We start from the raw sequence: 12,771 nt of genomic DNA, 5'->3' as shown, positions 1-12,771 counted from the left end.
AATGACAACATTGAAAAACATTTCTATAAATTACTATCTTTGAGATGTTTGCTTCTAGATAGAAACATATCAGAGGTTGACCTGGGCTTTGTGCCTAGCACTCTGCTACTTGAGACACAAATTTACTTCTCACTTTATTTTTTTTGGGGGGTGGGGTGGGGAGTGCTTACTTGGAGATAGTCTCACAGACTTTCCGTAGTATTCAGATCTCAGCCGACTGAGTAGCTAGGATTATAGGCACCTGGCTAGGGGTTTTCTTAAACCACTGTGATAGCCCTCATCAATTTCTCGTAAGTTAAAAAATGGGCCTCTTTTTAAGGTTTAGACACATAAAAGGTACTATGGGAGCCATAGGCATATTGAAGAAAATTCACAGTATGTTAGAGTTCACATTATTTTGGAATTTTAAAGGCCACACAGGTTACGTTAGTGCATTATACATCCTGAAAATGTTTTCAGTAAACATTCTTTTTTATTTTATTTTATTTTTGCCAGTCCTGGGCTTGAGCTCAAGGCCTGAGCACTGTCCTTGCACTTTCTCAAGGCTAGAGCTCTACCGCTTGAGCCTCGGCACCACTTCCGGCTTTTTTCTATGTATGTGGTACCAAGGAATCGAACACAGGTCTTTGTGCATGCTAGGCAAGCACTTTAACCACTAGGCCAAACTCCCGGCCCAGTAAACATTCTTTTTTAATCATCATAAATAATTGGTGTTTACTTTGAAAAGTGCTCCATCATGTATTTTCAATTACATATTTTTAAGAACTAGGCTGGGCTGAACTGCAGTCCTTCAGTCTATGCTTTCCTTTGGCACTGGAATGAGAAGTGTGTATCATGGTACATAGTCCCTTGTGCTTTCCTTTTAACTTGGAATGGCAGGCATGTGCAGCCATACCTAGATATTTACTGGCCTTGAATCTCAACCATTTTCTACTTCCTAAGAAACTGGCTTTACAGACTTGTTACTGCTAACAGTTGAACACCTTAATATAGACATGTAACATTTATGAATTGATATGTATTCAGGAGAAAGTAGTGATTTCAATATAAATTCACATCTTTGTCTATCAGTTAGTTATAAGGTAGTCAAGGTCTAAACTAGAGTGAGAACAGAGGAAAGGAAACGGAAGAATTAGAAAGAAGAGGTATTACTTGAACTTGGTGATGAGCAGTTAATTTTACTAGAGGGATAGGTGGTTGCAGTCGAAAGCTATACCAAATAGAAACACAGGGAAGAGGAGTTCCTGGTTCTTAGATATGGAGCTCAGGAGGGAATGTGTGTCAGACATTTCTAAAAGAAGAGAAAGGATAGAGAAACAGAAACTTCCTCACCCCAGCAGAAGAATTGGAAAACCAGGGAAGTCTGATGTTCAGAGTTTGGATGAGATACAGGGCAGATCCCAGCATTTAACTATTCCTAAGAAATGGAGATTGAGAGAACTCAATGCAGTTGATCCATGATGATGATAGAGACATCACACACACACACACACACACACACACACACGCTCCAGTAAACATGGAGAGACCATTGTAACAGATGAACTTTCTGATGTGCCAAATAGATGTAAGATATACAAAGCCACAGAGACCATGAGTTTACAGTACAAAGAAAGTGAGGAAAGGATAGACTGTGAAGGCAGTTGAGGGCATCCATTATGTCTTTTTGCTTAAGTAAAATTATGTCCCTGTCACTTACATATACTGGTATGTTGCAATTTGGTTGTTTTAACCTATTGTAAGAATTTCTTTTTCTAAGTTTCTAAGAAAACTGCTTTCTTTTATGTAAGGATTGCTGTACTTTCCTTACAACATAGCTGCTTGCTAAGTATAGCATAAAATTCAGGCTTTTCCGTGTCCTTGAAATAGGAGTGAATTTGCTAGTGGGTACAGAGAGCGGTCTGATGCTGTTGGACAGAAGTGGACAAGGGAAAGTCTATCCTCTCATCAATCGAAGACGATTTCAGCAAATGGATGTGCTTGAGGGCTTAAACGTGTTGGTGACTATTTCTGGTAAGTATAATGCAGAACTGTGACTCAGTTTACAAATACTCTTTAGTTTACAAACTAAACCTGCTAACTCACTTTCTAATGTACTGGCTAAATGAGATATAGCAGTATTAAGAGTTTATAGAAACCTGAGGGGCAGATGTTCAGATTGTGGCACACAATCAGTTTCTCCTATGACTAACATCCTGAATTAGTGGCACATGTGATATATTTAATAATAAGACACCCTTAAGCTTAATTTAGGGTTCATACATTCTCTAGTTGTGTCAGATGGAGAGCATCTGCTGTTATTTAGCAATAGTTTGATGCTCTATAATTCTCTTATTCGTCCTTCTTCCCGAGGATCTAGGAACGGTGGACCTCCTATTTTCCTATTTTCATACTATTTTTCAATAGCTCCATACCTTTTTTATATTCAAAAAGTCATGATTTGCATTATACAATGTATAAAATTTGTATTACTATAAATCTGGATCAGACAGTATGTAACCTTGTATTTGTGGATTGGCTTCTTTCCCAGTATATCTTTAAGGTTCCTTCCTGTCTTTTTGTGGCTTAATATCTCATTCCTTTATATTTCTGAATAATATTCCAATAAGTTGTTCTTAGTAAATTACATTTTTGGTACAATTTTAAAAGCATAATCCATGAAAAGAAACATGTAAGTTGGACATCAGCTTATTGAAAGAAATCTTGATTGCTTTTAAGCTTTGGCAAAGAGTGATTAAAGCTGCTACATAAGCTTATTTGAAAGTTTTTTTTCATGAGCGTAGCTTTTACCTCATATATTTGGCAAATGCTCAGGAACAGAACTAAGTGGAGCATATGCTAAGACTATGTTTAGCTTTGTAAGAAATTGCTAAACTGTCTTTCCAAGTGACAGTGTCATTTTGAATTAATGAATGTTTCCAGTTGTTTTCCACCCCCGTTAGCATTTAGTATTTTCACTGTTCTGCATTTTAGCCATCCTGTTAGTATGGAATCTCATTATTTTGGGTTCCTTAATGATATATGAAAACTTGAGGAATGACTTTTTATACATTTATTTGTCATCTCTGTATATTGCATTGGTAAAGTACCTTGTTTAGATCTTTAGCCTGTTTTATAATTGGGTTGCTGTTTTCTCGTGTTTTAGTTTTAAGACTTCTTTGTATATTTTTGTTTAGAAGTTTTTTGTCAAGTAAATATTTTACACATGCTTTCTCCCTTTGCCTTACTAGTCATTTTTCTTTGCCAGTATCTTCTGTAGAATGAATATTTTACATTTTAATGATTACTTTTTTCTTTCATGGATTGTGATTTTATCTAAAACGTTATTGCCAAATCTAAGGTCCACACCTAAGGTCCACTTGGGTTCCTTCCCACTCCCTCCCTTTGTGTTGTATGTACATGTTCACATGCAAATTTTTCAGTTCTGGGGCTTGATTTGGTTGGAAGGACTGACATCTTGACAGTGAGGGCTTTGTCCATGAAATGGAATATTTGTTCCGTTGTTCATTAGTATCTTTTATCAGTTGTATTTTACTAGACTAGATCTTGAAAAGGGCTATTTGTTAAATTTATACCTGTTCAAGTGTTTTTAGTGAGAATACTGTGTGTGTGTGTGTGTGTGTGTGTGTGTGTGTGTGTATGTGTGTGTATGTACTGGAACTTGAACTGAAGACTTTGTACTTCCCCTTAACTCTTTTGTTCAAGGCTAATAATCCACCATTTGAGCCACACCTCCACTTTTGGCTTTTTTCTGATTACTTGGAAATAGAGTCATAGGGATTTGGCTGCCCTGCTTGCATCAAGCCTTAATCCCCATATTTCAACTCCTGAGTAGCTAGGTCTATGCAGATGAGCCACCAATGTCCAGTATAGAATTTTGCTTAGGAGTATGGCAGTAAATGAGGACAATACTTATTTCACAGTGCTACATTATAACTATAGTTTATTGAATAAGTGTGAGTTCATTATTCTTTCAAAACCTTCCTATCTTGCCTATGCCCAATGGTAGTTCTGCAGGAGTTTCAAAAATTCATCAGAAAAGCTTAAATTGAATTTTTAGTAAAACCTATATAATTTCCCTAGGGTAAATAATATTTACTATCTATGGAAGTTTCTTTTGGAAGAAATCTTTTTTATGATTGTAAACTATTTATATTTATTTTGATAGGCAAAAAGGATAAATTGCGTGTTTACTATTTGTCCTGGTTACGAAATAAAATACTTCACAATGATCCAGAAGTTGAAAAGAAGCAAGGATGGACAACCGTTGGAGATTTGGAAGGATGTGTACACTATAAAGTTGGTACGTTACATTAGATATAAGTGGGTTTTTTTTCTCAGACTTTAATAATGGTTCAGTTTATGATTCATGTGTTCTTTGAAACTTATAGTAATAATTTGTTTTTGAAACATGTGACTCCTTTATGATGTTCTGTTTCTAAGGTATCTTCTGACCTCACTGTCTCATTTAGAAAATGTTTTATTGTACTTCTGAACTTACAAACAGCACAGATATTCTATTTTTTTCATTGTAAGGATCAAACCCAGAGCCTTGTACATCCTTGGCAAACACTCTTAACACTGAGCCACATCCCTAATCCCCACCCACCCCTTTTTAAAAACAGTTCCCATGTCTTTCCTGGCTCAAAGTAACCTTTTTAAGAAGTCTCTGCCAGATAAACCAGCTGGCTTGATTCTTCCTTTATTCTGCTGGTTCAGTCTCCCTTTGAAGGATGATGTGACCTTAGCAGTCACCATAGGAACATTTGAGAATTTGGCCTGTAGAATTATAGGCTGTTGTTTTTCATTGACTACACTGGAGAATGTGACTACTCTGGAGAATGAGACTAGCTGCCTGGTCACTGTTAAATTGCAACTGTGTTGTTTTTTCTTTGTATGTATGTAGCAATTTTTTTCATTGAAGCAAAATCTCTAAACAAAACCAATTATTTGTACATGTGAAGAGGAAAAAAAACTAATACTAATGTTATATAGGAAAAATATTGGATGAAAGCTAATAAAGTTTTATGGGAATGGAGATATAAACTATATAATTTGAAACATTTTATATACCAAAGACTAATTAAAGGAAAGGACCCATCAAATGTTGACTTCTGCCTATATGCTTTTTATTCATTTATGAAACTGCATTCCATACTATAATCAGTTTTTTCTACTTCCAAGAATATAATTCTTGACATTTTTCATGTTTCATAATCTTAGTCCTAGTGTATATTCTAGGTGTTCAATAGCCACATATTTAGCAACTATTGCATTAGTATAGGTATACAGATGCAAAGCATTTCCATCATTTCAGAAAATTTTAGGCCATGCCTTTTATAATCCATAGCATCTTAATCTCTGGTCTCTTTTTCATTGTTAATAATAGTGGTAATAGGATCTGCCACAATATTTGGAATGATTCTGGGTGATGTTATAACGTAATGCTGTCTCTTTGGTATAGATTGTGAGATGAGGATTTTCTGTATAGCCTGTTTATAAAGTATTTTATTTGATGTTAGGTATTGCTATGATCATCTACAGCTAAATATGATAAACATAACTTCAGTTACAAACTGGCTCATAACACAAATGGACAGCTCTCACAGGGGAGCTGTACATGACAGTAAGGCTTGTTGGGTTATGCTGAGTTTTTCATAACTCAAATAATGTACCCAGATGTTTTCTGAATATAAGGGCAATGATTACATTCATTCATTATGCATGTTGTTGCCTTCAAGAACAGGAGGCCATTTAAAATATATTTGAATTGATTAAAGTTAAAGAAATCTTGAAATTTAGTACCTTCATGGTCTCAGTATATATTCTAAGTGTTCATTAATTATAAATTAATATAATGATGTCTTGGTTCCTTTGAACAATATATGTAATCTGACAAGGAAAGCTATCAAGTCAACATGTCTTTTCAAATACTTAAGTAATAATGTGATGTTAATTTGTGTGGAGGTAGACAGTTATATGTTCAGGGAGCAGTCAGTCACATGTGGCCAAGGATATATGAAGCATCCAAAACAGCTGTGGAAAGGAGGCAGGAGTTTTTTACAGTTTAAAAAGACACTCAGTTTGCCATTTCTTTTCTGGTTCCTAACTTCAGGTAAAAGTCTAGAAATCACTGTTATTGTAGACCAGAAAAAATGGTCTACAGTGATACTTGACCTTGTGCACAGATAGTTCGATTTCCTGGGAGAATTCAATACTCAGAACTCTTTTGATACAACTGCTATGTTCCTTAGTCTATGTGAATCCCTTGAAGACCTGGCACTTTGATTCAAGAACCACTTGGCACATTAGTCATGTCATTACCTTTTGAAGTAATGTTGAGCCCCTCTAGACAATAAAATACTTAGAATTAGCCGGGCCTGCTGGCTCATGCCCATAATCCTAGCAACCCAGGAGACTGAGATCTGAGGATCGCAGTTCTAAGCTAGCCTGGGCTCTAAAGTCCATGAGACTCATCTCCAGTTACCTACTAGAAAACCAGAAGTGGCACTGTGGCTCAAGGGTAGGGAGGTAGCCTTGAGCTGAAGAGCTCAGGGACAGCACCCAGGCCCAGAGTTCAAGCCCCATGACCCAGAAGAAAAAAAAATACTTAGAATTGAAAAAGTTAGGAACATCAGTGAAAGTATACCTTGATAGTATACAGAAAGCTAGAATTGAACCTAGCACAGGATCAAAAAGGATAGAAAGTCATAGTTATACATTGACAAATTGTAAACACAATATACACGGCTCGATCTTGATCTGCATTTTTCCTTGCTCATTTCAGTGACTCAATACAAGCATATTTTAAAGTTTGAAGAAGATAGCTAGAGTTCTTTGTTGATACTGATGTCATATCTTGCTTTTTATGTCTGTTTTTCAGTAAAATATGAAAGAATCAAATTTCTTGTAATTGCTTTGAAGAGTTCTGTGGAAGTCTATGCTTGGGCACCTAAGCCATATCACAAATTTATGGCCTTTAAGGTAACAACAACAGATGCATTTAAAGTACCATTAACCATGTAAACTATAAACCATAAACTAGGGATTTAATTTAAAAGTCTAGTGTGGGGAGGTGTGGTGGCTCACACCTGTAATCCCAGCTACTCAAGAGGTTGAGAACTGAGGATCAAGATTCAAATCCAGCCCAGGCAGTAAAAGAACCAGAGACTATCTCCAGTTAATCACTAGAAAATGGGAAGTGGGGCTTGGATCAAGGACAAGGTGGTAACCTTGAGCTGAAAAGCTTAGGGACAGTGGCCAAACCCAAAGTTCAAGCCCAGTGACCTCCCCTCCCCCCATACACACACACACACACACACACACACACACAAATAGTCTTAAGAAATTAAAATGAATAATATAAAACTGTCTCTTAATATAGATTATAGCTTTGCCATAAGAGGCAATTTGTAACATAATGTAATAAGCTTAGCTACTTCTCAAACCCATAAAATAAGAAAACATCCATTTAAAAGCAGATACTCATGTAAAGACATGAGTATATCTAAATAGCTAGATATGTGTTTGAAAAAATATTCAATCTAGTTCTACTAAGTAGAATACCAGTTAAAAATTACAGCAATTCTTAACACAAGCAATGGATATTAGACATTAAATGAACAAAATTAAAGTATGTAAAATAAAATATGTATAATATAGTCCTATTTTTCTTTAAATTAAAAAGATATTTCCAGGTATTAGTAACCTATGCCTATAATCCTAGCTGCTTGGAAGGCTGAAAGCCAGAGGATCATAGTTTGAAGCCAATCTGGGTAGGAAGTTGGTTACTCTATCCTAAATAACCAGACAAAAGCAGAATTGGAGGTGTGACTCAAGGGGTAAAGCACCATCCAAACAAGTCAAGAGAGAGTGTAAGTCCCTGAATTCAGACCCCTAGTACTGCTCCCAAAATTAGATGGCTTTGCCATTTTTCACACAGGTTTAGGAAAGTCAATTAAGTTAAAAAAAATATAGGTCTGTTTCTAGTTGCAAATTTCTGGATACCCAATTACTTACGATCACAAATATGCCTCTGGTATTTATGTTTCTTAACAGTAGTGAATAAATTTTTCTTTTTGTAAACTTAGCATTTTGGAAAAAAAGAAAAAGTTGTTTTTCACTACCATTTTGACCTAGAAGATTATCAGTATTTTCTTTATATATTTTTAGTAATTATACAGCTTACACTATATACAAGTTTATGAAATTGTTAATTAAAATTAGTATTGCTATTATTAGATAAAAAAGAATTGATATCACTCCTGATATTAGACACAGAACCTTAAGAATAGTTTCTGAACCATTTGAGTGTCAGATAAGAAATCAAGACTTTTTCATATAGAATTATTCTACTTAAAGCAGTTTTGATTTGTTTGATTGGAAGGGTAAATTTCAATAATTTGTAAAATTTGTATTTTGAAATAGGTTTGCTTATTTTACCCATGAAGCAGAATAAGTAAGGTTATTATATCTGTTTTGAAAGTAAATCCTAATGTTTGTGAATAAAGATAATTCATTATAATATATTTTGCAATCTAGTTTTAAAATTGTTTATATACCAGGAACAGTACCAACTGCTTTAATACATATAGTCTTATTTAAATCTGTTTTGTTTCATCACCATTCCACTCCTGTGAACTATCAGTACTGTTAGTGAAGACCTGGAGCTATTCAGTACAATATAGATCCAGTATTAGATCTTATTGTTTTAGTTGGAAAATTAAGGGATATTTGTGTCTCACTAGGTAGACAGTTGGATCAAATTCTCAGTATGTGAGTCTTAGGACTTTTCGTTCCAGCACTGCTTTAGAATAGTCAAAAACTGTTCTGTAGGAAATCCTCATTGTTTAACTTCTCATGTTTTCCTGGTCAAGACAACAGTATAGTAGGTGGTAGCACTGAATTCTTAGGCTATATAGGAGGAATTTGGGGACATAATTTCTGGAAGAAGTGTCTTCCAGATATGAATTAACTGATTCAGCAAAATAAGTTCTTATTTTATAATTGGAGATCTAAGTTCTGCTTCATCTTTTTTTAAATTTTTTTCTTTTTTTTAATTTAGTTTTTATTGTAATTAATAGAAGGGTTATATTATTCACAAGATAGAAGGTGTATTACTTCACAAACATTGAGTTTTGCTTCATCTTATGCTCTGTCTTGATTACTTCTTTGTAGTCATTTGGAGAATTGGTACATAAGCCATTATTGGTGGATCTCACTGTTGAGGAAGGCCAGAGGTTGAAAGTGATCTATGGATCCTGTGCTGGATTTCATGCTGTTGATGTGGATTCAGGATCAGTCTATGACATATATCTACCAACACACGTAAGAAAGAACCCACACTCTATGGTTGGTTGACTGGCTTCATTTTGTTTTGACTTTTTCCCTTACTCTGCTTAGTGAACTAACACAAGCAGGGTTTCCTTATTTCCCCAGGTGTGGGGGTGAGTATTTAAATGAAGTCTCATTTCAGTAGCTCCATGCTGTAAGACAAGTGAAAATCTACCCTCCTGGCACTGGGAAGCCCTCCTAAAGACCTCTCACACTTGCTTTGACTAACATGGGATGGGTTTGGGGCAGGTGCTGGCTGTTGGGAGTGGTTCTCAGGTGGAGCCCACAATCCACATAATGTCTCAAGAGCCTCAGGAAATGTGAGTCAATGAAGCGCATAATCTGGAAATGGTAGGCTTGGGGATGTATAGCATATGGATTTTCCAAAATGGTATTCATTTGCTGTGTGCAAACATATGGTACCAGTGCGTTCACTAAAAATTTAGCACTTTCGCAAGGCTGGAAGTAGCTACATTCTCCTCTACACTCTGTTCCTCTTCTAGATCCAATGTAGCATTAAACCCCATGCAATCATTATCCTCCCCAACACGGATGGGATGGAGCTTCTGGTATGCTACGAAGATGAGGGGGTTTATGTGAACACTTATGGAAGGATCACGAAGGATGTGGTTCTGCAGTGGGGAGAGATGCCAACATCTGTAGGTATGTAACAGAAAGATGAGGCAGCATTCATGAAAGTGGAGCCTTCTTTAAGACTGCATCCAGTTTTATGTTTTGTTTTTTTTTGGGTGTTTTTGTTTTTGTTTTTTGCCAGTCCTGGGGATTGAACTCAGGGCCTGGGTATTGTCCCTGAGCTTCTTTTGCTCAAGGCTAATTAGTACTCTACCAGTGGAGCTACTGCATCTAGTTTTTATACTAATTCATTCATTTGTTGGTTCATTTATTTGGAGGATTAAATTCAGGGTCTGGCATATGAAGTCAAGGTCTCTACTACGTAAGCCACACCCTAACCTTTTTGTTTATATTTTTTGAGATAGAGTCTAACTTTTGCTAGCTTTGAACCCTCAATCCTTCCACCTCTGCCTCAGGTAGCTAGAGATTGCAGTTCGTGCCCAGTAGCCATACTAATTTTATATATTCTTCAAATCTCCTGAGCAGAGTGCTTGGCAGTATATTGATGGTGAAAAGTTACATTGTAGAAATAAAGTATGACGGTGCTATCATAGATCTATTTAGAGCAAAAATTTAAGTAATTACTGTATACTTTAAAACTATGTTATCACTATCTTATTCAATCTTTAAGACATCCAAAGAAAAAGAAAATAGGGCAGCTTTTTTGTTTTTTTTATTTTTGTTGGTGTCCCTGTACTTGAACTCAGGGGCTTAAACTCAGGACTTTGCTCTCTCCTTTAGTTTTCTTGCTTATTGGCTGGCTTCAAACAGCAGTCTTCTAGATCTTGCCCTCCCCAGTAGCTGGAACTACATGTGTAGTCCACTGGCATCTGGCAGGGCAGACATTTTATGACTGATTTGTGAGAAGTAAAGGCAAGCAAAGAATAGAATGTGATTTGCTCTCGGACAGAGCCACAGCTAGAAGCAGCCTTGCATCAGGAACAGAGGCTCATGTTTGAAGTCTTGTGGCTTTGTGTTTAAACCCCAAAATGATTTTAGTTTTATTGCAGATAAGTCCCTCTCTTTTTCATCATTTCTTGCCCCCCCCACCTTCTCTCATGGCTGGGTTGATGAGAACATGTGCACTAAACTCTGTCTAGAGCTACGACTCTTCTTGTTTGATATTTGGGTGGGGGTATTTTCTTATTGTTCTTGTTTTTGGATAATGTCATAAATTGAACCTGTGTATTGTGCATGAGGTAGGTAGGTAAGCAGTTCATCACATTCCAGCCGTAAGGCAGGCTACTTAAAACACAAAAATGGCCAAATTTGGGGTATTTAGGTGAATATGTGCATGTATAAGCAACTTCTTTTCAAGGCTGTTGCCTCACCTTTAGTGATTTGTATTTTTCCTTTCTCCTAAAGCATACATTCGATCCAATCAGACAATGGGCTGGGGAGAGAAGGCCATAGAGATCCGGTCTGTGGAAACTGGTCACTTGGATGGTGTATTTATGCACAAAAGGGCTCAAAGACTAAAATTCTTGTGTGAACGCAATGACAAGGTAATGTTTCCTTATGACTTCTTTTATTACTGTCTTTTAGGAATGGTTTCTTTTTTGTTAACTTTAACCATGAATTTTCTTAGTTTGGTACATTCTGAGATAAGGAGTGTTTTAGATCTTCTTTATAGGCATATATTTATAGGAATTGATTTACATTGATATGTAAATATATATTTATATAAAACAGATTATTTACAGGAATTGATTTACATTGATGTGTAAATATACATTTATATAAACAGATTATAGGAATATATTTACATTGATATGTAAATATATATAATATAAGCAGATTATTTATAGCACTTGATTTACATTGATATGTAAATATATATTTATATAAACATATATTATTTACAGGAGTTGATCAAGTGCCAGCAAGGTGCCCAGTGTCTTGCTTACAGTACCTTTCCTTCTTGGTTTTGCAGGTATTCTTTGCCTCTGTCCGGTCTGGTGGCAGCAGTCAGGTTTATTTCATGACCTTAGGCAGGACTTCTCTTCTGAGCTGGTAGAAGCAAGTGTGGTCCAGGGATTGTTGATCTCCAGAGTCTTCAAGATCCTGAGAACTTGGAATTCCTTGCAACTGGAGCTCAGAGCTGCACCGGTGCAGCCAGGACAGCTGTCTGTGCAAGCCTCATGTATTAGGTCCTCTCTCTCCCTCCCTTCCCACTGTTTTGCCAGTTTCTCTTCTTTTCCTTACTCAAAAATAAATCAAAGGCTGCATTGCAGCTGGTGCTGTTCAGATTCTACCATCGGTGCTAGAAGTGTTTGGGGTTGAGCATCAGGCCAGAAAGAAAACCTTACCTGCAGCTCCAGAATTCCTTGTCTCTGAGTGACTCTGTCCTGTTGGGTGTCTGAAGGTGGCGACAATGAACATGCCATCCATTTTGTTGGCGATGGGCACAAGGAGGTGAGGATTGGTGGCGAGAGGAGCAGTTGGCTAAAGGAGAGAGCAGATTAATATAGTAACATTAACAATGTATTTAATTGACATTTCTTTTTTGTAATGTGACAATATGTGGAGAAAGAAGAAGGTGCAGGTTTAAGAAGTTAATATTTATAAAATGTGAAAGACACACTTAACTAGGATAACTTTTTTGTGGGCGGGATTGGGTGGGGTGGGCTAAAGGGTCCCATTTTGTTGCTTTGAATTTTTGGGGGGGGACCGGTGATGTCCTGGCCAACAACTCAGTCATTTTTCTGTGTACCAAGTTTTACCGAAATCATGTGCAGATGGTTCTAAGAAAAGAAAGAAAAAAAAAGAAAAAGAAAATGTGTGCATTTTGTATAATGGCCAGAA

The 12,771-nt window shown here is 36.4% G+C and overlaps 1 protein-coding gene across 35 annotated transcripts in view; it reads left to right on the top strand.

Moving 5' to 3' along the window:
• The window catches only part of Map4k4 (mitogen-activated protein kinase kinase kinase kinase 4), a 168,224-nt gene extending 156,004 nt beyond the window's left edge, over positions 1–12,220 (top strand). For all 35 annotated transcript variants that reach the window (XM_090336314.1, XM_090336316.1, XM_090336315.1 and 32 more), the window contains 7 exons: positions 1,870–2,013; positions 4,169–4,303; positions 6,884–6,984; positions 9,178–9,327; positions 9,837–9,996; positions 11,332–11,471; positions 11,900–12,220. In XM_090336314.1, coding sequence (XP_090192440.1) covers positions 1,870–2,013; positions 4,169–4,303; positions 6,884–6,984; positions 9,178–9,327; positions 9,837–9,996; positions 11,332–11,471; positions 11,900–11,983 — 914 coding nt within the window. In that variant the 3' untranslated portion in view covers positions 11,984–12,220. The remainder of the gene's footprint in view (positions 1–1,869; positions 2,014–4,168; positions 4,304–6,883; positions 6,985–9,177; positions 9,328–9,836; positions 9,997–11,331; positions 11,472–11,899) is intronic.
• Positions 12,221–12,771: the final 551 nt, after the last annotated feature.

The sequence above is a fragment of the Megascapheus bottae genome, chromosome 7 (genome assembly GCF_031878675.1).
Source record: "Megascapheus bottae isolate mThoBot1 chromosome 7, mThoBot2.hap1, whole genome shotgun sequence".
Lineage (NCBI taxonomy): Eukaryota > Metazoa > Chordata > Mammalia > Rodentia > Geomyidae > Megascapheus > Megascapheus bottae.
The sequence above is the reverse complement of the archived record's forward strand: the minus strand, read 5'-3'. Positions and strand labels throughout refer to the sequence as shown.